Source organism: Anabrus simplex, chromosome 2 (assembly GCF_040414725.1).
Source record: "Anabrus simplex isolate iqAnaSimp1 chromosome 2, ASM4041472v1, whole genome shotgun sequence".
In the NCBI taxonomy this organism is placed as follows: Eukaryota; Metazoa; Arthropoda; class Insecta; order Orthoptera; family Tettigoniidae; genus Anabrus; species Anabrus simplex.
Window position 1 is genome coordinate 342669550 of NC_090266.1, and position 25688 is coordinate 342695237.

The window sequence follows — 25688 nt, forward strand, 5'->3', positions numbered from 1 at the left end:
AAAAATCTTCATATTATTTTCTTCAACCCATTCTTGGATACTGTCAAGGTCCCCTTGTAATTCTGAACAATCCTCAATGTTATTTATTTCCCTATAAACAATTATGTCATCTGCATACAATCTTATTTTCGATGTTATATTGTTCCCTAAATCATTTGCGTATATTAAGAAAAGTAACGGACCGATTATACTACCCTGTGCAATTCCCTTCCAGACTTTCTCTTCCTGTGATATATTATTTCCTACTTTGACTTTCTGAACCCTTGAATTTAGAAATGCTCTTATCCAACGTATAACCCTTACATCCAATCCTATTCCCTCCAATTTCTTTAATAATATTCCATGTTCCACTCTATCAAAGGCTTTGGAAAGATCTGTGGCTATGCAATCTAAGTGGCCTCCTGAATCTAACTGATCTGATATGTCCTGCTGAAATCCCACCAGTTGTGCCTCGCAAGAAAATTTCTTTCTAAATCCATACTGGCTCCTCATGAACCAATTTTTATCATCACATATCCCTCTGATGTACTTTGCTATTAAACTCTCCAGTATTTTACAAACTATACTGGTCAGGCTGATTGGTCTGCAGTTCTCTGGTTTCCTTTTATCACCCTTTCCTTTATAAATTGGTATTATTATAGATTCCTTCCATTCCTTTGGTATCACACTATTATTTATGACATAGTCAAAGAGAAATTTTAAATAAGGCACTATATACCACCCCATTGTCTTTAATACCTCCCCAGTAATTTGATCACTTCCTGCTGCTTTTCCTTGCTGAAGCAGTTGGATTTCTCTGAAAATATCTTCATTTGTGAATGAGAAGCTTCTTGTTTCCCTCTGTGTCTCTCCCTCTCTATCTTCTGTTACGGTTTCCAAGTCCTGACAATCTTCTACTGAATCTCGGAATTCCCTACTAAAGAGGTTTGCTTTCTCAGTATCTGTTAAATAGTGTTCACCCCCTTCTCCCACCATTGTAGGAATTTGGATTCCTTTTCCTTTTTGATTCCTAATATATGAATACAGCTTTTTCCATTTCCCTTTGTGGTCATTACCCTCTTGAAGAATGCCATTCATATAATTCTCTTTTGCTTCCTTTTTCACTCTATTCAGTTCCCTCATTAGCTGTTTTCTACTTTCTCTACTCTCCCTACCTTCTTTGATTTTCCTGTTTACTATTCTACATTTTCTTTTTAATTTTCTTATTTCCCTTGTGTAATAAACAGGGTCTGAGGTCATTTTACCCTTCTTAACAGGTACAAATCTCTTCTCTCCTTCCCAAATGATTCCTTTAAATTTAGCCCAAAGTGTATCCACATTACTCCCTTCACTTATCCAACAACTGAATTGTGATTTAAGGTAAGTCCCAAATTCATCAACTTTAGTTTTTCTGTATAATTTCTTGTCTTTTGTGACCCTCTTATTAAGCATTTTTGGTACAAGTCCTACATCCATTATTACAGCCTTATGGTCACATATTCCTTCAATTACCTCAGTTTTATCAACAATTTCCCATGGTTTAACCAAGAATACATCTAGCAAGTTATTGAGACGAGTTGGGTCTTGTACTACTTGTGTAAATCCTCCCTCCCAAATTAACTTATTTGCCAGTTTCTGTTCATGGGCTTCACTTGCAGCTCCTTTCCATTCAACTTCAGGCAAGTTTAGATCTCCCCCAATTATTACCGTATCATTATTGTTTTTATGAGTATAATCTATTATTTTCTCAAATATTTCCATGTCTCTTTCCTCTCTTCCAGGCCTATATGTTCCTATAATTCCCACCTCCTTCATATTATCACAAACTAATTTTATCCCTAATATTTCATTCCTTTCATCAGTAAACCATTCATGCGAACAATAAGTTTCCTTCACCAGAATAAATACCCCTCCTCCCTTTTTATCTCCTCGGTCTCTACGATAGACTGTATACCCTTCTGGAAATACTTCTGTATTACCCACCCCTTCTCTCAACCACGATTCCGCTCCTATCACCACATCCGTCTCATAAGATTCCATTAATGTACCGAATTTTAATTGTTTATTTACTACACTCTGACAGTTTACCAAGGGCAATCTCAGACCTCCTTCCTCCCTAAAACTTGATTGTTGCAATTGGGTAACGTTTGACTCATGAGTTGAGAACTTCCCTGGAACCCAGATCCTTGTACATAGATCTTGTTTTAAGGGTCTGGGTTTTCTGGCAAGTTTCCCTGTATGTGCCAGTTTAGTGGTATGGGTTTTCTTAAGTACAGATTAGTTTGCAAATCTCTGTTGATAATTGTAGCAATTTGTATACAGAGAGTTGCTTTTCCATTACCATTTAGATGTAACCCATGTCTAGTGAACATTTGCCTGCCAAGACCTAAAGTATCTACTACATAGACATTTCTAAAACTCTTACTTAATCTCTTGATTTTTATATTTACATCATGTACAGCTTTGTTCACACATGAGTCCTCTAAAAGGTCAAACCTGGGTGGCACATTTACTACAATTACTTTTGAGTCAGGTAGTTTAGAAATCTTACCTCTGAGAGTCGTAATTAATTCCTCACCTTCATTTGCAGCAATGTCATTTGTACCACTCACAATCACCACATAATTGTCCTTCTCTAACACAGGATCACAACTTGAAAGGACGTCTTCAGTTTTGGCACCTGGTTTTATTAGTCCTAAAACCTCAGTCTCTGGATTCTGCAGCTCATCCTTGATGCCTTCTGCCATACCCCGCCCTTGACTGTCTGCGTAGAGATGAATCTTTGGCGATCTTGACTTTTGGTTGGTTTTCTTCTTCTGTAGCTTACCTCCACTGGATTTAAAATTATTTGGAAAACTTGGTGTGTCTTCTTCTGGAACTTGCTGCAATAACTGAAATCTATTTTGGCACTGCAAAGAGTTTTTTCCCGGTTTTAAGTTGTACGTAGTTTCTCCCATATGTTTAACATTAGGCCTAAAATGGCCACGCGTCACTTCCGTCCACGGCGATCTTTCTTCTCCAATGTCTTCTTTATCTTCCAGTTTCTTTATTCTGTCTTTTAAGCTTTCATTTTCATGTTTCAGAGCGCATAAGTCCTCTTGTAGCACTCCTAAAATCTTAATTATAGTTTTGTAAGTCTCCCTTTCTTGTTGTTCTGCCTCACTCTCAGTTTGTTTACACTCGGGACACAGCCACTCACTTTCTTCAATATCAGTCCTATTTACAATATTTGCACAACGAAAATGGTACCATTCATCACACTTACGACACAGAATCCCATTTTTAACTACTCTTCTGCATTTGCCACATTTTTCACTGCATCTTACACCATTATCTACTACGGATATCACAGACTCACACACAGTAGTCGCCATCTTGTTCACTTGCAGTCAGTTCTCACACACAACACCAACAGCACTCAGTTTTCACTGTCCTCGAACTGATCTAGTGCTCCACAACTGCACCCACTCAGCTGAACCTCTGATAGAACTGAACAGTCTCAATCGCTGGCAGAACTGATCAGTTTCAGTTGCTGGTGAAACTGAACCATTCAAGCTCATCCATGCTGCCTTAAATTGGAAGGCCGGCCCTTCCAGATATTTCGTGGAAGTGGAGGACCCTGAAGTCCTTTGGAATCCAAAAGCTCTGGGTTCACCTAGTCATTTTTGACATCGTCTGGGAGGCTTGAAATGTGGTGACGGAATGGTGGCGGAGGGAGTTGGCCTTGCGGGGTCACGGTAGACATGGAAGTGGCATTAACAATAGCCAGGTCAGACATTGCTAATGGATGGCCAGAGAAGGAGTCCAACTGCTCTTACGTGCTGTGAACAGCTTTGCAAGTCATTATTCCTGTCCTGAAGGAGGTGCTTCAACCTGATGCTGGGACGACATTGCCTACGAGTCTGGACCATCGCCACTGCCATCACGGACAAGGTCATTTGGTCGTATACATTATACATGCTATGGGCATACAAGGCAGCTTTTGTTATGGGACGATGTGCTGTGACTTGTTAGACAGGAGATAATGCTCCGATGCCCCAGAATACAGCACTGAGTAGCAAGACTAAAACTTCACAGTGAAGACTCTCATATATTATTTCTTAAAGAATTTGTATTTATTTATAGTTTGCAATCATACGGAAAATGTCATGCCCACCAACACTGAGGTGATGGCATGACTGGAGGGATCTACACAAGGTGACAGTGTGCTTGAAGAACCCAGACCGACAACAATCGAACAAGGAATTTACTTGGCCATGCTGCTCGTCCCAGCACGGTTACTGAATCTCACATCGCGGGATTGGAGTATACCGAGTGGGACAGAGCTTGGGACGTGAAAGCCAGTCATGTGCTTTATGCCAGTGGATGACTAAGACACACAGAACCTGGAAGCAGATGAAAGTTCGGGCAAGCTCCAGAACATTATTTCCGATGCCCGGAGAGACCTTTTAGAGTGGGGGAATGTCATCTAAGGAAACTTATCAACGAGTTCCAGGACATCTTCACTGTTACAGGTGGTGACTACAGAAGGACGGGCAGTTTGTACCATTGTATCAACATTGGCGATGCCATCCCAAACCGTCAACCAACTCACCCCCTGGCGAAAAAAGCGGACATCAACCAGATACTGGATGACATGAAGCAGTGGGGAGTTATTGAGGAGGCAAACAGCATGTGGTCATCACCAGTGGTCTTGGTGAAGAAGAAGAAGAAGAAGAAGAAGAAGAAGAAGAAGAATGGTGAGCTCAATTTATGCATCGATTACTACAAGTTGAATGATGTCATAAAGAAGGACTTTTCTGTTGCCCTGGATAGACTACACCCTTAACACATTGTCTGGAGCTCAGTGGTACAAGCAAGTGGCACTCCATCAAGAAGATAAGGAGAACACATTTTTCTCTAACTGTCAAGGCAGTCCAGGACAGCGAGATGTCCACTAGGCGAGGAGAAAGCAATTTAGTACTACAGTAATACGCTGTCTAAAGCTGAGCGGAATTACTGCATGATGTGTTGTGAATTACTGGCCATTGTGAAGACCTTGGAGCATTTCTACAAGTACTTGTATGGGCACCCATTCCATCTGTGCACAAACCAGTTTATCGTGATGACCTTCGGCCTCTGTAATGAACCGGCGACCTTTGAGCGACTGATGGAGTCTGTACTGAGAGGGCTAACAAACGAAGCCTGCCTCATATATCTGGATGACTTCATCACAGTAGGCTGCATGTTTAGGGAACACATTGAAAACTTCAGAGACTTCAAGGGGGGGGGCTGACCTTAAGCTGAATCCTGGGAAGTGGCAGCAGTTCTGGAAGGATGTTCACTACTTGGGCCACATTGTGTCATCAAAAGGAGTAGCCGTGGATTCTGAGAAGTTAGAAGATGTCAGGAACAGGTCGGTGTCGAAGAAGAAGCGGGACTGGTGGAGGTCCCTCAGCCTTTGAACCTACTATCACAGTTTTATGCCTGGTTATGTTGACATCTCGGAGCCACTTATATGGCTTACCAAGGAGCAAAAGGCTGTTCCCAGGGTTGTCAGAAACAGAGGCTGCCTTCTGTACACTGAAGGAATCCCTGTGTAAGGCACGCGTCCTGGGATACCCCAAGCCTGGGAAAAAGTTCACGTGGACACCGACGCCGGTGACACGGGAATTGGCGAGCTTGCAGGTCCAGGACAGTGAGATGTCCACTAGGCGAGGAGAAAGCAATTTAGTACTACAGTAATACGCTGTCTAAAGCTGAGCGGAATTACTGCATGATATGTTGTGAATTACTGGCCATTGTGAAGACCTTGGAGCATTTCTACAAGTACTTGTATGGGCACCCATTCCATCTGTGCACAAACCACTCGGTGCTAACCTGGATTCTGAGTATCTGTAAGCTGGAGGGTCAGGCAGCTCTCTGGATTCAACGCCTCCAAGAGTAAGACTTCACAGCTAAGCACCATCAAGGAAAGAGACACTGCAGTGCCGATGCTCTGTTAAAAATGCCGTGCCTGGAGAACTGTGCACACTGCCAGAAGGTGGAGAGGAAGGTGGGCACCATGGAAGTCCGGGCCTCGAGGGCTGACACCACTGAAGGCTGGGATCGACTGCCCTGAGGCAGGAGCAGTTGAAGTACAATGTGGCTGGGAGGCATGACCAGTCTTAAGGAATATAATGGGTAGGAAGAGCATTGGGGCATTGAGGTTTTAAAAGAAAGCCATCAATATGGTACTAAAATTGAACTGGTTGACAATTATCTAATGTTATTGTGGTGTGGCATCTTTATGATCTTTATAGTCCCACCGCCCTTCATGGGTCTCAAGTTGTTATACTTAGAAGAGTTAAAACAGTATGGGTCTGCTTATCCAAAACAATATTTGGACGCATGTAACAGAAATGATTGTATTCTTTTTTGGAGATCAAGCCTACCAGGTTAAATTGGACTTGATTGTTTTAGATGCAAAGGTCTTACAGGTGTGCTGGCTCTATATGCTCAATCGGCAGACTCTGCAGAGTTGCAATATTTGTATAGGAATCCTTGAAACTTTGGCACTCCAAGTTTGCAGCGACTGCTGCCATGTACAAATCTTTATTAAATTCACTGGTAGAATATGAAGAATGTTCCAGCATCCCTTGTGTAAGAAGAACTTGTTTCTTCAACGGAGAACTTTTTTTAAAATTTCCCACAGGATAAGTTTTTAATTTCTGTTCCAATTGTGACTTCATGGAGCACCCAATACGTTTGTCACACACTCTGCATAGGACAATTTTACCATCACTTGTAAAGGCTTCATCAGTCGAATCCAATCTTCTAACTTTGACGTCATTTTGGATGCGACTGGTGCCATACTGATTAACTGTGAGCAAGTGTTTTCTTTCACAGGTTGTTTTTGCCAAGAGGTCATCCCAGCTGCGGGGTAACTTTAACTTTGTGCCTTTCTCTGTAATAGCAGTGACATGTCATTGACCCACCATTCACACTGTACTGTTACTTCGTAAGGGATGTACAGACCATCAACATAGCTAAGGGGTGTGATACTTTGACAGAATACTTCACTTAAAATTATATTTAGATGTTAGAGACGTATAGGCTTTTCAAACTTTTTTTGCCGGGCTGAGTGGCTCAGACAGTTGAGGCATTGGCCTTCTGACCCCAACTTGGCAGGTTCGATCCTGGCTCAGTCCGGTGGTATTTGAAGGTGCTCAAATATGTCAGCCTCGTGTCAGTAGATTTACTGACAAGTAGAAGAACTCCTGCGGGACGAAATTCTGGCACCTTGGCATCTCCGAAAACCGTAAAAATGCAGTTAGTAGGATGTAAAGCAAATAACATTATTATTATTAAATCTTTTTTGAAGTGTTTAATAAAAATATTATATCGATGTAAAATTGGCAAAAAAGAATTGTTTTCTTCCAATGTGTAATATCCTTCAAATATGTAAAATAAGTTTTATCTATCCAAATATTTATTATGCATCAAAATATGTAAACATATGTAACTTTAAACTCCTGGAATAATGGTCCTTTTAGTGTGATTCGCCAATATTTTAGCTTTTCTTGTAGCTACGTGTATGGGAACAGAATATGTAATTACATATAATCCGGGCTCTATTGATGATACAAATGTATTCTACACTGGTGACAAAGTGGACTCGGTAATCAATAATATGCAAGAAGACATAATCGCAATAAACAAATGGCTCAGTATCAATAAATTAACTCTAAACGTCAATAAAACTAAATATATGATAATAATTAATAAATAAGCCGAGTATAAAAATATTAATCATCCAAAGATATGTATTAATAACACAGAAATAGGTGAGGTTGATCACTTTAAATATTTGGGTCTAATAATAGGGTCTAATAATAGATAAACATTTAAGTTGGGTAGAGCATGTTAATCATATTGCGAAAAAGATAGCTCTGGTATCTGGGCTATTGAAAAGTTTAAGATATATAGTCTGTAGAAAAGTTCTACTCACAGTATATTACTCATTCACAGTCACTTACAGTACCTAAACATAATTTGGTCTCATTGCAGAAAGACAGTCCTTCATAAACATATGGTAACACAAAATAGAGCAATCAAAAATATCTATAATCTTCCTTTTGACCCATCCACTCGAGTTCTATATGCTAGTAGTAAATTTATGCCCTTATCTATTGCACTGCTTTTAGATCATCAATATTAATTCACAAAATTAAACTAAAAAATATCCTGCACGATAGTAACTACACTCTTAATTCAGGCATTCATAATTATAATGCATGAGAAACAGGTGACATAGCTCTCTTTCAAATACTCTCATATAAGTATGGCAACTATAGTTTTAAGATCTCAGCCTTTCAATCATATAATCATCTTCCAAGAGATTTAAAGTCAATATCCAATCTTTCATCTTTCAAAATGAAATTAAGGAAAGTGCAATGGAATCAGTACCTAAGTAAGTAGACAAATTTTTTGAGACTTATGTAATTATAACTTAAAGGAAAAGTTGGAATATTCAGACTAACATTCATTATAACAAATTTATTTATTTGCAGCAATTGTATATGTATTATATTAATTTTAGATGCTAAACAAATTGTATTGTACAATTCCTTTATATGAGCCTTTGGCTTATTGGAATTAATTAATAAAGTAAAAACAAAAGTTTGAGATCTGAGGGAGGAAATAAGTGCCCTGCGTACAAGAATGACAGCTATGGAGACTCGTACTAAACCCACCAGTAGCAGTGGTGGCTTTAGCATGTTATGATGGGACCGCTTAGTGGAGGATGTTCTGGACCCAGTTGTAGACTGTCTGTGTACAACATAAACGGTCTGTTATTGGACATTATAAATTTCTTGTACTTTGAGAGCTTCAGGAGAAGAGAATGGCAATACCAGACAATTCTGGATATTATCCGGAATGCTTCTGGAGCCTTAATGGCCGCTTGGCTGCCCATAAAAATGAAAATGTTCTTATTCCTATAGTTCATTTTTAGTAACGGGAGGTCTAGTAAAGTAGGCTTCTGTCAGCATAGTTCTATGCATGCCATTCTCTGTAGGCTATCCAATCTGCTGCTGACTTTTCCTTGACTTACTTTCTGCCACCAGATGATTGCAGCATAGGCCATCAACGGTCTAATGATCATTGTGTTTATCCACATTACCATTAATGGTCTTAGGCCCCACGTCTTCCCGATGGCTCTTTTACATGCAGACAGCAAGTTCTTGGACTGGGTTATGTCTCCTGTGTGTTACCTTTATTATTATTCATTTGGCCTGCTCTTTTCAGTTTTCAATACTGAGTTCCTATCCTACCCTGTTCTATATTTAACCCGATGAGTGCTATGCCCGCCTATAGACGGGCTGACGCGGCCGGTCCACCAGTGCCCGTCCCTAGACGGTGCGCGAGAATTTTAATTTTTTTGTTTCCTGGTTCACTTTCGAGTGCGAATTTGATCTCTGACACGTTCTGCCATCTGTTGGGCATTATGTAAAACTAACTGATCAGAGATTATAGCTTCGGGAAGTAACTTACAGAGCTTTTTGTAGACATCTGTGGAGTTCATCTATGGTGTAAACAAACACGGCGGAACAACAATTTAGTTACTCTTGCAGTGATCTTATTTCGGATCACAGAATCTTTCAGTTGTTAACCACAGCGGGAAGTGATGATGGAGATAATCATTTTAAGAAATTGTTAAGCGATTTTGAAAGTGAGAGTGATAGAGAGTGTGCTGAAAATATTGTATGTGAGAGAGAAACAGAGCCTCCTTCTAAACGAAAGAAGAAAAACACGGTGAGTACAAAAGCTGTTTTAACTAAGGTTAAGTTATGAGTAGGTTCCCACCTTCCAATACTACTCATAACTTAACCTTAGTTGTGTTGAGCCAATACGGAATAAATATGAGATTTATAAGCTGTAAAAGCTGTTTTATCGCTAATTTCGTGGCGGATGGATTACTTTTCTTCACCAGAGTTTCAGGTAACTGTGACAGGCTGTGAGGGCCAAGTAGTGTTTGATGACAACCTGAAAATCATTGATTTTTTAGAAACTTTTGTTCCAGTGGAGTTGGTGCAGATAGTTGAACAAATCGGCATCACAAAAAAACCAGTAGAAAACATTCAACTATCACCACATTCCAGGTTTGGAAAGTATTTTAAAATATCAACTTATATACTTCTAAGAAGTTACATGTATTAGTTGCCTACAGATTTTAGGAAATATTATTATTTTGGGCTCTTTACTTTGTATAAAGATAATGCACGCATGGGCATATAAGTGTAATTTTGTTTTCTCTCAAAATAATATTGAACATAAGTGTAGGATTTTCCATTTGCATTTAGATTTATAAACAACCAACATTTATAAACATTTTAAGCTAATCACCCCACTGATAAGTTAAAAATTGAGGCTTCTACATACTTTTTTGCATACGAATGAAAAAACTCAGCACTGAGGTACCAAACAGTCAACTGGTAACTCAGCATTTAAAAGGTTAATAACTATAGGAAACACGATTCTGTTTCTGTATTTGATTTAACAAGCCTAGTGGAGTGTAGTAAATGACATTGAAACTCATCAAGCAGAGTCTGTCCCCAGGTTAGGGGCGGCTGCAGAAGGCATCTGTATTCCATATTAGGAGTAGCCTCATCTGCTGGTAGCAGCTCTAAAATGCTTTTGGGAGTGGTAAACCCATCATAAAATGAGTGCAAATATGATGCATCCTCGATAATGCTACTGTGTCTCTGCAGACGATGCACAGTTCTTCAGGTACTGGGGGAGCTGTGACAAGTGGGCGGGTGTACCTGGATCGGGACAGTCAACATCCTGTCCCTGTCAGATGTGACTGACGAGCTGATAGATACATAAAAGAGAAGGACATAGCCATCCTTGATCTTAGTGGAACAAAATGGAGAGGAAGAGGAGAAAGAAAACTGAAGGAAGGGTACCAGCTGTTTTACAGTTGAAGACAGGATGCAGTAAATGGAGTAGGAATGATCATTAGAAAGGATGTCCTGGAATATATGGAGGTGGTGAAGAAGATCAGTGACAGAATGATTATAGCAAGGATACAGTTTCAGACAGGAGCATGAGATCTGTTCCAAGTATATGCTCCACAAACTGGAGATTAAGAGGAGAATCCAGAACAATTCCTTGGAGAAGTGGAGAAATACATAGAAAACAAGGACATAATTATGATGGGAGATCTGAACGCATAAGTGGGATGGGATAGACTGGGAAGAGAAGAGGTTCTGGGGCCATATTGATATGGCAACAAGAATCAAGAAGGGGATATGTTAATGGACTTCTGCCATAGAAACCAACTAATAATAGGAAAAACATGGTTCAGGAAGAAAAATAGCCAGAAGATTACCAGGTATGGATGGGGAGACAGAAGATTACATATTGCTTATTAGTGGAAGGAGGACACTGGAAAGATCTTTTGGATGTTACAGCTATGCCTGAGGAAGCTTTTGGGGGGGACCATACAGCAGTGATAGCAGAGTTAAAATTAAGCAAGGTCACAAAACTACAAACAAAAAAAGAGAGAGAAAGGTTAGGGTCTGGAGTTAGAAGAAAATGGAGGTTCAGGAAGAGTTCAGGAAATAATTACAAAAACTGACACCAAGGACAGATATTAGTCATGTTGAACAGAAATGGAATAATTTTGAGAGTTCATTTGTAAGGTGTGCAGAGAAAAGATGTCACAGAACATCAGGAAAGGTAAGAGGGAGAGAGTTAACATGGTGGATTGATAAAGTGAAAATTAAAACTTGGAAGGAATGAAAACACAGAAGACTGAAGACAGTAGGGCCAGGTAAATGGAAGCAAAAAGAGTTTGCAAAAAGGTAGTAGCCGAAGAAAGCTTGGGAAACAGTCACCCAGGAACTGTGGGAAAAAATATTATTTTGAATGATAAGAAACTGGAGGAATGAAATAGTGAACACAGGATTTGTGAAGGATAAAGGAGGAGTAATACTGACAAAGCCAGAAGAGGTAATGAACAGATGGAAATAATATTTCAGTGAACTCATGAACATGAGAAACCAGACATGTGGAGAAGGTATCCAGGCAGCAGGAATAGAAGAATTAACAGAGAAGGAATCAGTAACTACAATGACAGAGGTGGAATGGGCAGTAAAAAGATGAAAATGCGAAAACCTGTGGGTATAAATGAAGTAGCCAGAGAAATGATCAAGGCTGCAGGACCAGCGGGACTCCAGTGGACTTACAGAATATTCAGCTGTGTTTGGAGAGAGAAGAGAGTGCCTGAGGATTGGGTAAAGGGGGTTATAATACCAATATTCAAGAAAGAAAATAAGAGGCTGTATAGTAACTACCGATTAATCACCATCCTCTCCCATGTTGCCAAGATAACGGAAAGAGTGTTGGAAATAAAAATTAGAGAAAGCGAGAAGTCATTTAACAAGAACAATTTGGATTCAGAAGTGGAAGGTCAACAGTAGAACCCGTTTTTATTCTGAGACAGATCATGGAAAAGAGCTATGAATGTGGGAATGATATAGTAATGACTTTCACAGACTTAAAAAAGGCATATGATAGCATCCCCAGATCATACGTTTGGGGAAGCCTGACACATGGGGACATTGGCAAGGAATTAATAACAATGATAAAAGCAATAGGCTATATGATAACTGTTACAGCTGTGTGAAGACAACAGGGGGTGGATGAGAATGGCTTTGAATTGACAATGGGCTAAAACAAGGGAGTGTCTTGTCACCTTTACGGTTCATAATGGTGATAGATAACATCGTAAAGGCAGCAAGGGAAGATTATAGAAGGAAAAGAATGAATGTTATGATTGGGGACACTCAAATTTTTTGAATGAAATGGTGCTGAATTCTTCAGTGAAAAGGGAAAAATTTCTGGAGTAGTGAGGGAAATTTCTTGGGTAGGTAATTAAATTTCTTGAGTAGAAAACAAAATATCTTGGGTGGAAAAGACAAATTCTTTGATAATGTGGATTTTATGGAAACAAAAATGCAGGCAGTATTTTCAGATATTTATGTTGTAACTGCAAAATTATCACTATAGAAGACAGAAATTGCAAACATTAAAGACAAAAAAGATATTTACAAACACTACCTTCCTGTTTTACATTCATAATTTTAGGATGACAGCAATTCCAAATTTGTCATTGTGAGGTTTGTCATTCTGAAATTGGTCAACACACAAGAAGAGTTTGAAAAAGATCTTTCACAATTTATGTTTGACACTGGGAACCGACAGTGCCCTTAATGCACCATAAAGGGTTGATGTTCCTCACGCATTGCCTGAAGAGAGTCTTCTACCAATATTTCCACGTTCTTCTTTGGAAGATCCTGAAGATCCTTATATGCGAGCACTCCTTCATCAATGGGAATACCTTTCAGTGATGATATTTTGCTGAATAGGGCCTTCAATTTGTCTCCTGCTTCAGACTGACAACACATTCTACCTGTAGAAGAGCTCAGACATTGGCTCCAAAAATGTACAGGCTTGGTCCCCAACATCAGGTTATCCAACTTCGTATGCATATGGCCTGCTGTCGTCTTTATTTCCACCATCGCTCTGCCTCATCTCATCACGGAACACATAATGGAAGGAGGATATGCACTTGTAATGTATGTCAAGAGAATTTCAACGGAGGATAAGGTCAAGAAATTTCAAGAAACGTCTACAACATTATTTATTTATTTATTTATTTATTTATTTATTTATTTATTTATTTATTTATTTATTTATTTATTTATTTATTTATTTATTTATTTATTTATTTATTTATTTATTTATTTATTTATTTATTTATTTCAGGAACTGTCAGAAGGTGTGCCTTTTCTTAATAATAATGTTATTTGCTTATTTGCTTTACGTCCCACTAACTACTCTCACACTTTCCGGAGATGCCAATGTGCTGGAATTTAGTCCCGCAGGAGTTTTTACGTGCCAGTAAAGCTACCAACATGAGGCTGACGTATTTGAGTACCTTCAAATACCACCAGACTGAGCCAGGATCGAACCTGCCAAGTTGGGGTCAGAAGGCCAGCGCCTCAGCCATATGAGCCACTCAGCCCAGCGTGCCTTTTCTTTATGGCATGGAGAAATGTTTGCTTAACGGAAACAACTAATTTGTTCAGGGACGACAGACATTCGTTCACCATGACACGAACCAGGTTGACCTTATGTGCCCAGCATTGAATGTGAAGAGAGTTGTCGGGCAATAGGAGTGACAACCCAGCAAAACATGAGGTCATGTATTTGGCCAAGTCAGTTACTAAGGCCACAACTTTGTCAAAGTTCACTTTTGTGTCCCACAGTGCCTGTGTAATTGTCGGAGCACACGTCCGTCCATTCACTGCCTCCAACGAAGTAACTGCCATCACATACTGGTCCTGTGATGTGGAAGGCTCCACTGTAAACAGCAAAACAACGAAAATTGCCCTGCCCGTCTCATCGGTTGTTTCATCACACATAACAGCAACTTGTTCGTTTTGTGCTGGCTTAACAACCTCTTCCCTCCTCCATTTTGCCAAGAGAGGCAAATATTCCCTACGAAGAACATTACTTCCTGGAAGGTCTCCACCGCCTACAACATTCTTCATCACCCATTGCTTGCAAGCTGGGGAATCTGCCTTTTCCAAGGGAATGTTAGCTGATATTATCATCTCTACAGCTGAAGAGACAAAATCGAGTTTGGTAGCCTAATAAAGTCAGAAAAAATGCAAATAATACATCTGTACAATTAGGCCTAAATTATCTACAATTTATACATCACAACCAACCACCACAGATACACGCACAGAGATATACTCCACAGAGGGTGTTGGTGGCAGGAAGGGCATCTGCCCATAAAACGGAGGCCAAATCCACTTGTGCGACACAGTTCGCACCCGCGACCTCACAGGTGCGGGAAAAGCAGAAAGGAAAGAAGAAGTAGTTTGAATATTATGGATTAATAACTACTGCTCTCAGCTTAAGTGAGAGGTTAATATTATGAAATCGTTGCCAACATTGCCGAGCTATATCAGTTTGCTTTGAAACAGATAACATTAATTGTCATACTTTCTAGAATGACTAAATTGTCATACTTTTGAGAATTACTAGAGTCATGCTGCCTTTAATTCACCCGTTTTTCATTAATATCTGATAAAATGCATGGTTTAAGAACAGCTGTCCAGATAGAGGTGGTGACTAGTACTAAACAAGTATTAACATTTACCTTATGATAACAATGACATTTACAGGAAGTTACAGAAGTTGAAAACTAGAAAAGCAACTGGTTTTGGGGGATATATTAAAGACAATGGATTGGAATATAGTACCATATCTGAAGTACCTATTTAATTATTATTTGCAGGAAGGAGCTATACCAAATGAATGGAGAGTTGCTATAGTAGCCCCTGTTATAAAGGAAAGGATGATAAACATAAAGCTGAAAATTACAGGCCAGTCAGTTTGACATGCATTGCATGAAAGCTTTGGGAAAGCATTCTTTCTGATTATATTAGACATGTATGCAAAATTAATAACTGGTTTGATAGAAGGCAGTTTGGGTTTAGGAAAGATTATTCCACTGAAGCTCAACTTTTAGGATTCCAGCAAGATATAGCAAATATCCTGGATTCAGGATGGCAAATGGACTGTATCGTGATTGACCTACGTCTAAGGCATTTGATAGGGTAGATCATGGGAGACTACTGTCAAAAATGAACGCAATTGGACTGGGGAAAAGAGTGACTGAATGTTTTGTTATATTTCTAGAAAACAGATTTCAGAGAATTAGAGTAGGTGAAGCTTTATCTGTCCCTGTAATAATTAAAAGTGGAATTCCTCAAGGCAGTATTATTGGACCTTTATGTTTTCTTATACAATGTGTGTATATGTATATATCAATGATATGTGTAAAGAAGTGGAATCAGAGATAAGGCGTTTTGCAGATGATGTTATTCTGTACAGAGCAATAAATAAGTTACAAGATTGTGAGCAACTGCAAAATGACCTCGATAATGTTGTGAGATGGACAGTAGGCAATGGTATGATGATAAACGAGGTTAAAAGTCAGGTTGCGAGTTTCAAAAATAGGAAAATTCCTCTCAGTTTTAATTACTGCATTGATGGGGTGAAAGTTCCATTTGGGGATCATTGTAAGTACCTAGGGGTTAATATAACGAAAGATCTTTGTTGGGGTAATCACATAAATATGATTGTAAATAAAGGGTACAGTTCTCTGCACATGGTTATGGTGTTATTTAGGGGTTGTAGTAAGGATGTAAAGGAGAGGGCATATAAGTCTCTGGTAAGACCCCAACTAGAGTATGTTTCCAGTGTATGGAACCCTCACCAGGATTCAAGAACTAGAAAAAATCCAAAGAAAAGCAGCTCGATTTGTTCTGGGTGATTTCTGACTAAAGAGTAGCGTTACAAAAATGTTGCAAAGTTTGGGCTGGGAAGACTAAGGAGAATGAAGACGAGCTGCTTGACTAAGTGGTATGTTTTTTACAATTGATTTATTGATATTCACCTTTTCATTACTTTACAATCCTTGCGACTAGGGTATAATTATTCTACATAGGTTGTTGTGTTACATGTTTCGCTTGTCCTAGCAAACATCATCAGCCACTCAATTCTCTAAATTAGTCAGAGCTCTAAACCAAATGTTACATAAGTAAGATTGTCCCTTAAGAATTAATTGTTTATGATAATTCATGTATGATTATTTGATACATTTTGTTGGATCACAGTTTACTAACAGTGGATGGTTGAAATGGTTGATTATAACCTAAGAGTTTAGAGAGTTGTATATTATTATATTCCCATCTAATTGGGATGAAATATAAGTATAACATCAAAACACATCAGTATTGATGCCAAGTTAACAATCAACACAAATAGGAGCCTTAATATTTACAAAGTTTTTTCAATATATACAGGTGTTAGTTACTATACTTTCAACAAATTAAAAGGAGTGGGGATTAACTAAGATCTTGGTATATATTAAAACTCATCAATAATAAAAATAAGAGTCTGTTTGATAGTATACAAGGTAAAAAGTGCTGGTGAACAGCAAGTAAGCAAGTTTGATTAATGTAGAATGCTTGAGTAAAATCTTGAACATGTGAAGAATTGTTTCATTCTCTCCATATTTATGGAATCTTGTATACTTATAGTTGTAAAGCTGTGAAGTTTTATCATCAGTGAGAATCTAAAGAGGGGAGTTCAACATGAGGTTAGATGTAAAAGAAACCACTATGTAATGCGTGTTGAAGTCTGAAAAATAAGACAAAATATGTGTGATTTGGTATAGTTTAATGTTGTTCTATTTAATTAAATTTGAACTTAATGCTTACCTTTTAGACCGTTGGAGAAATGACCAGCAGCGTTGGCTGTGCGAGAACGTCTGACAATTTCTTTATTCCTACTCCTCGTGTTGTAGGGGTGTGCCTGTACTGGCGGGGAGCATGTCGTGAGGTGGGGTGGGCGGGGCATTGAGGTCGCTGGTGGTATGCGGAGGGGAGGTAGTGTGACTAGGGGATGAGGATCATTATTGTTAATGTACCGGGTGGTACACCTCCACGCCGCTAATTCAAACATTGCGCCAGTTGAAACTCCTCTACTGGGGGAAGCCTGAACTTTAACAACCACATTAATTCTAAGATTTCTCAGAAGATGTCCCTACTGTAAATTTTTGAAGTGTTCTGAACTATGTCAGTTTCGATTCATTTTTGTTTTCTCTGTAGTAAGAAGTGTGAACATTCTCTTCTAGATGGCACTACTTAAGAACTACAATTGTGCACCATAGTGCGAAGTGAAGGAACTTTTTTTTGAAGAAATTTTGTAGTCATAAGTTTGTTCTTTGTTAAATTTCTGTTATTTTTTGGGTTGGCAGTATAACCCTTCTCCTTCCGCTTGTTTTGAATTTAGCCAATCCCGAATTTCTCTAATTAATTTTTGACCAATAACGTATGTCTTCTCCGATATGGAGACGTTGCTTTATGCTACCCAATAAAATTGAGGGGGGTGTGGGTTCTCATTCTTGAAAGGTCTCGAATGTTCCACGAGGGTATTTAAACTGCTGATTTTCTGGTCTCCGGCCACTTCAGTAACATCTATCCGTGTGTGATTATGTAGCAGGGGGCGGGAAGCGCCTCTTTCTTCGGGCAGCAGTTCATCCATAAGGTAATGGCCTTTTAATAACTTCTTTTCTCGCTAGCTCAGCAGTTTTAACCCTCGGGGCAGGTTCGAAACTTTTATCATGTAACTTTCCTTTAAAATGTAAAAGACACTTGGTATAAATTCTGTCTCTCTAACTACAAATTGGGATAGAGAGTGCCTAACCCTTTCGAGCTCCCACTCATATTGTTTTGAGGTGACTACGTTTTCATAACAGTTTCCCTTCTCTTCGTAATGTAATAAAGTTTTCCTATCATGTCACCTCCGTAGTATGGGATTAGCCCTTGCATAAGCGGCCTAGTGCCAAATAGGTTTTAAAAAGGTGTATTAGGAGTGCAAGTTACGCCTCCACTCAAGTTGGTATTTTGGGGCCATGTAATTTTCCTGTTTCTTTACTGAATAGGCCTCAGTAGGTTGGGTATTTTTTACCCCTGTTCTTGTGTGCCTGGAGGGCAGCTTGGAAGTGGTGTTTGGTGTGGCCTTTGAATAGGCTTGAACTTTGAGAGCAGTTTGCTCTTTCTTAAATTTGGTTTCTGTGTGCCTCGAGCAGGCTTAACTGGGTAATTGGGAGCTAGTGCTCCTTGGCATGATTGGGGTTTTCTGCCCCTTTGTTGAACTTTGTATGTAGGTAAAGTTGGGCTCATTGCTCAAGGATTGCTTGTCTGGGGGGCTCGAAGCCCAAATCCATTTACTAATTGCAATTGTACATTCTTAATTTGTTAATATGCTACTGAGTACCTGTTATACTTGTTATTTCTTGATCTTGAAAAGAAAATATAACCTTTGTTAAATTTTAAATTAACTTTAATTTCGTAAGTTGAGACCTATTCATCCCAGCACCTTCTTTCACCTCTGCCGGTCCACAAAACATCGTAACAGTTAATATTAAAAGATGCCAGTAGATTAGTAATTTGTTCAATTATCAGACGCTTTGTTTCTGAGATGTCATTTAGATTTTGATTCCCATTGAAGTATTGATCTAAAAAGATATAAGTGTTTTCAAATTCTATCATCAAACTACCCTTATTTATAAGTTTCAAGATCTGAAGATCCTGATCTATTGTGGTGAAGCTATGTTCCGTCTCCTTCATATGAATGCTCATAGCAGAATATTTATTATGTTGAGATGCATTATAATGTTCTAAATATCTAGTTCAAAAGCTACGCCCAGTTTGCCCAATGTACAAAAAATTACAGTGGGCACACTTGAGTCTATAAAGCCCTGAATTTGAATAACGGTTGTTCGATGAATTTACTATATTGGAATTAAAAAATATATTTTGGTTTGTATTACGAGTTCTAAATGCGATGTTGACATCGTGTTTTCTAATAGGGTTGGTGATCTGATATACAGCCGAGTTTGTAAAAGTAAAAGCAGCAAATTTTGTTTTCTTAGGTTTTTTGGGGGTAAATTAGTTGCAGTTATTAGCTTGATTTTATTAATGATTTTATTAATGATATCCAGCTTATAGCCATTAAGTTTAGCTAGTTCTTTTTTTCGACTGTCGGTTGATAGAGGAATCTTAAACGCTCTAAATAAAGGTCACTTGCTTGTGAGAATGTGGGTGTAAAGATTTGTTTTTTATGGTTAAAGGAGCACAAGAAGGATTTCTGTAGATTTGGAATGAAAATTTATTGTTAACTCTAGTCATACTTATATCCAAGAAATTTAAGGAACAATTAATGTTATCCTCTTTTATAAATGTGATATTATTGTTAAGCCCATTGAGGAACGTTAGAATATTATCACTACTGTTTTTTTGCTTATCATTGATGGCAAATGTGTCATCAACATATCTCAACCATAGATGGAGCCCATTGATCTTATTGATTATTCTGTTAGCCTCTAGATTATCCATCGAGATACTAGCTAAAATGCCCGAAACTGGATCGCCCATTGCCAGTCTCTTTTGAGGATAGATCTTATTATTAAAGGTGAAATAGTTATTATTCAAAACAAAACTAATGAATTGATGAAGTTGACTACTTCAGATTTACTCAAAATACTGTAATTAGAAAGATTAGTTTTTAACTTATCATCAGTACTGGTGTGTTTTGATGTTATACTTACATTTTATCCCCATTAGATGGGAGGATAATAATATACAACTCTCTAAAATCTTAGGTTATAATCAACCAATTTTTTTTTTTTTTTTGCTAGTTGGTTTACGTTGCACCGACACAGATAGGTCTTATGGCAACGATGGGACAGGAAAGGGCTAGGAATGGGAAGGAAGCAGCCGTGGCCTTGATTAAGGTACAGCCCCAGCATTTGCCTGGTGTGGAAATGGGAAACCACGGAAAACCATTTTCAGGGCTGCTGACAGTGGGGTTCGAACCTACTATCTCCTGAATACTGGATACTGGCCGCACTTAAGCGACTGCAGCAATCGAGCTCGGTATCAACCAGTTCAACCATCCACTGTTAGTAAACTGTGATCCAACAAAATGTATCAAATAATCATACATAAATTATTATAAACAATTAGTTCTTATGGGACAATCATACTTATGTAACATCTGGTTCAGAGCTCTGACTAATTTAGAGAATTGTATGGCTGATGATGCTTGCTAGGACAAGCGAAACATGTACCACAACAACCTAAGTAGAATCATATCCTAGTCACAAGGATTGTAAAGTATTGAAAAGCTGGATATCAATAAATCAATTGTAAAATTTTAATATACTGAAATTCAATAGGCTGAAATAATGAGATTAATCACTTGTAAGTGGTATGTCCCGAGCTGTCACTGGAGAGATGGCGTGGAATGACATCAGTAGACGAATAAGTTTGAGTGGTGTCTTTAAATGTAGGAAAGATCACAATATGAAGATAAAGCTGGTATTCAAGAGGACAAATTGGGGCAAATATTTGTTTATAGGAAGGGGAGTTAGGGATTGGAATAACTTACCAAGGGAGATGTTCAATAAATTTCCAGTTTATTTGCAATCATTTAAGAAAAGGCTAGGAAAACAACAGATAGGGAATCTGCCACCTGGGCGACTGTCCTTTCGTTATATACCTGATACCACGTATCGGGCCACCCAGCGCATAAATAGCCCGTCACTTTCTACCTGGCGACTGCTTGATCAGAGAAAATTGCGTGCAATCTCTACTTAAAATATTTTGCAAACAGATATCCGCCTACAATCCCTAACCCACACTGCCGCCAACGTTGGCGAGTAACAGTCCATGGTTGTTACGTTGTTACATCACCCACAACGAAATAAAAGTATTCACAAGAATATAACAATTGATTGTTACGTACCTTTGCTCCTTTTGAACATTCAGCCGCCTCGAAGATTGTTGCCTGCCATTTGCATGTCTTTGCTGCTGCCAAGTGGTGATGGCTAGAAATATGCTGTGTTCCTAGCCCTTTCTGAAATGATTGAAAAGAAATTGGAAATTTATTGAACATTTCCCTTGGTAAGTTATTCCAATCCCTAACTCTCCTTCCTATAAATGAATATTTGCCCTAATTTGTTCTCTTGAATTTCAACTTTATCTTCATATTGTGATCTTTCCTACTATTAAAGACACCACTCAAAGATATTTGTCTACAAATGTCATTCCACACAATCTCTCCACTGACAGCTTGGAACATACCACTTAGTGGAGCAGCTCGTCTCCTTTCTCTCTAGTCTTCCCAGCCCAAACTTTGCAACATTTTTGTTCATTTCATTTTCCATTACTATTTATTTTCTACTATTCATTTTCTACTATTTCATTTTACAATGTAGTGTCTAAAATAGTGATATTAACTGGCTGTTTGTAAGCAACTTTTAATTCATTTTGGCCATCACCAAGAACTTGACGAATTTATCCAATTTGAATTTGATTATATGTTGCAATGGTTATATTTTGTCAGGTCTCGTCTTAGAGATGTGGAGGCTGGTTCATTGGACAAACGTGGTGGGACTGGAGGTGCAATAGGAGGACCTGGAGAGACTTATCTTGAGATCCAGAAGAGGTCACTTACTGCCCGGGAAAACAAACTGAAACAGATGTTACTGAAGCTACGAGAGCAAAGAGATTTGTTACGTAATAAACGTAAAAAACTGGAATATCCTGTCGTTGCTGTTGTTGGTTATACAAATGCTGGTATGAGGTGAACAGTTTTATTCTTCTGTGTATTTGAAACCCTATCTTCTTTGCAAAGACTGGTTCTTTGTTGTATTCAGTTATAATTTACTATTTTTGGTTCTTCCATTATGAGCAATTATAAGGAGTTGGAGAATTTTTGTTAAAACCAGTAACTTCTTATAATTCCAAGAGTATTTCAACATAGATTTGGTGGGGTAGAGGATTAATTGGAAATTTAAATGCCACACACCGGTACTCCTGACTTTACTCTCAAAAAGCAAGAGTTTCCCTTGTGTAGAATTAGACATTTTGTTTATTTTGGTTGTACATGACTATATTTCCTATGTCTTATTTAGCCATTTATGTTGAGACATATCTTCCTAATTCAAAATTATGTTGTAGCTGATCATAGTTCACAGGTATCAGAAACGTCTGAGTGACCATGCAGTGTGGTCTTCTTTTGTTTAGATGAACAATCTCTTGATATATTGTAGCAATATTGCTTTAAGATATAAAAGTGAATGAAGGTGCGGTCTTTTGATCTGCTGTTCTGCTGGTTCACGAGGAAATTGAATTCAAAACATCTTTAAAATAAATACTTCATTTGCCAAGGTTAGTAGTGGATAAGAAAAAATATGATGTGTAGTACTGTATTAAAATTATAAAATCCTTTTATTAACAACCACCTACTCAATACAATACATTACTCATTGAATTATAAAATAATCATGAGGTGTCTTAAATAATGGAACATGTTTCGTTCGACATAGCGAACATCATCAGCCGTTAATTTACAAAGATTAGGTCAGGGCCCTGAGCTGAAATGATAAAAAATGTTAAGAGTGACAATGCCATAATAAAAAGTAAAATGATAACATTAGACTTTTTAAGACACCTCATGATTATTTTATAATTCAATGAGTAATGTATTGTATTGAGTAGGAGGTTGTTAATAAAAGGATTTTATAATTTTAATATATTGTCCTCAATACGGTTCTATTATGAGATTAATTACATGTAAACTAGTACTGTATTCCCATGAACTGGGCTCAGGAAACACGGCTGAAGGATCAGCCATCCCCGTAAAAGGGAACTAACTTGGAGCACAATATAAGAACTTCTTGCCTCACTGAAGGTCAAGTGATAAAACCCACACGACTTATCGTCAAGCTTTTTTACGATAATTGAAATCACTGATGGTGTGCGCGATTCTTGGTAGTTTCTCAATCAGGAGCAGGATGCGCCAGGGCACGGATAGTAATAAACTGTTCTAGCTTAGCGCTCAGTGTGGAATATAAGAACCAAGTTAACAGAATAATGTTTAAATTCTTAAGTAGGGCCATAGGAATTAAATTGGAAACTAACACGAGCTTCAGATACAAGAAAACAATAAACCATGACATTAAAAGTCACAGGGCAATAAACTTAAGAATATAAAAACATATTACTGATACGAATTTCTATCTATGCTGTGACTGGTATTTTGACAGACCAGGATAACATACAGTATTTACTCGCGTACCTAGACCCCCTTGCATATTAGACCTCCCCTTGGCTTTTCGAGATGAAGAAAATGAAAAAAAAAATCTTGCATACAAGACCCCCCAACGTAATTCGTCAGAGAAGAACAACGATTCTGATTTGAAACAGGTACAAGCATTATGCCGCTCTGATGACATCACACAAATTTGTGAATAGTTTAGTCCGTACGACCCACGCAGTGAAAACGCATCAAAGTCATACGATATATCTGTGTTTTGTAGTTAAGAAATGTCCGCCTGTGTAGCGTAGGCTTACTGCAGCTCTGATGACGTCGCACAAATAGGTGAATACTTTGTGTCCAACCCGCGCATTGGAAGCATGCATCAGTCTTGTATATATGTCTGTGTTTTGTAGTTAAGAATGTCCGCCAGCGTAACGGTTAGCACAGTTAGCTGCCGTTCTTGGGAGCCTGAGTTCGATTCCCTACCATATTGCCAGAGATTTGAGAATGGCAGGAAGGTTGATTTGCAGTAAAAATGGTACATGCAACTCCATTCCACTGGGGGTCAGTCTAAAAAAGAGCTGCACCACCTCGGGGTGAGGAAACAAGTTCACTTTAGTTAAGAAATATTCACGGTTGTTGCTAGGTCTATTAATATAGGCAGGCGAGATCTTTAACAAAGTGATCATTTAATATCTCGTAACTCGGGCCAATATATGGTTTTTTGGGAGAGAAGTAGGTTAAAAACATGATAAAAACAATCCAATCACAATTGTTTTACCAACATACCTAACAAATAATAATATTGATTTTTTATGTCCTCGCTTACTTTCAATGATTTTTGGAGACTCCAAACAAAACATGCTAGGGTATGCGTTAATAAAAAATGGGAGATAACGAACGTACGAAATTAAACATTATGATAATAAAACACATTCCGCCACACCTGTAGATATCCATAAATGCGGCAAAGTTTCCTGTTATTTATTTTTATTCTTTCCATTGTGGAACTTTTGGCACTATCCGTGTGATAGCATACCTAACCTTAACAACTCGGTCTCTGTTATCTAATTTACAGTTGTTTAGGTAAATCCTGATATGATAAATGTAGAGAACAAGCATGAAATATACTTTAAAATAAGGGTCTAGCATTCAACAGCTGCAGTTATCAAAAGAATGCTTCCAGTCACTATGTATTACTTTCGGAAATACAAGTCGTAACGTACGCTAGTTATCAGCTGGTGGTTTGGCACTTTAACAACACGGTTTTATTCAGAAGGAGTGGCTTCTGCTACACATATACCAGCTGGAAATATCAGAGACCATTTCCAGAACCCATTGGGAATAGCTTCACACAGTTTAGACTCTATAGTCGGGAACAAAACTATTTTTAAAAGATTCAAACAGACGGGAGCTCGAATGCTCTCGGTCTCGATTGCAATGCGTGGCTGACGAGATGGCAGTGAAGATGACATCACTTGGAATGACGACACGCCTGTGGCAGGGAATTTAGCGGTGCAAGACAATTTAAATGAAAGCATTTATCAGGTTTACTGTGTGGTAGGCCTACTGCTCAACTGACAGAGACAAATGACTGGCCATTGATTTATTTTGTATCCATATTGCACAGTATGATAATATGATACACTTATCCCTTTTCTCTGTGGGGTCGAGTATGAAGTGAGATGAATCTTCGTAGCGAGTTTTTACGACCGCATGCCCTTCCTGACATCGACCTCATCAGAGGAATTAATGTGATGAAACGAATGATGAGATATGAGTAACTAAAACAGATTATATTTACTTTATGTGTAGGCAACGGAAATAGCCAGTGTAACCCAAATACATTCATAAGTTTGTTAAAGACCAGTGCAAAATGTTTACATGTACAGTTTATAGCTCTTTATAGCCTAGAAGTCATGTGTTCACTGCACAAAATTTGAGGTTATCGCATATTGGACCCCCCTTTACTTTTTTGGCTGCAAAAGGGG

General features: G+C 38.4%; 1 protein-coding gene across 4 annotated transcripts in view; it reads left to right on the forward strand.

The window, feature by feature from the left end:
- LOC136864129 (putative GTP-binding protein 6) overlaps positions 1-25688 on the forward strand; it is a 195447-nt gene that overhangs the window by 71909 nt on the left and 97850 nt on the right. For all 4 annotated transcript variants that reach the window (XR_010859275.2, XM_067140738.2, XM_067140739.2 and 1 more), the window contains one exon: positions 22000-22232. Coding sequence is in view for 3 of the 4 variants with exons in the window: in XM_067140738.2 (XP_066996839.2) it covers positions 22000-22232 (233 nt within the window). In the remaining variant the exon portion in view is untranslated. The remainder of the gene's footprint in view (positions 1-21999; positions 22233-25688) is intronic.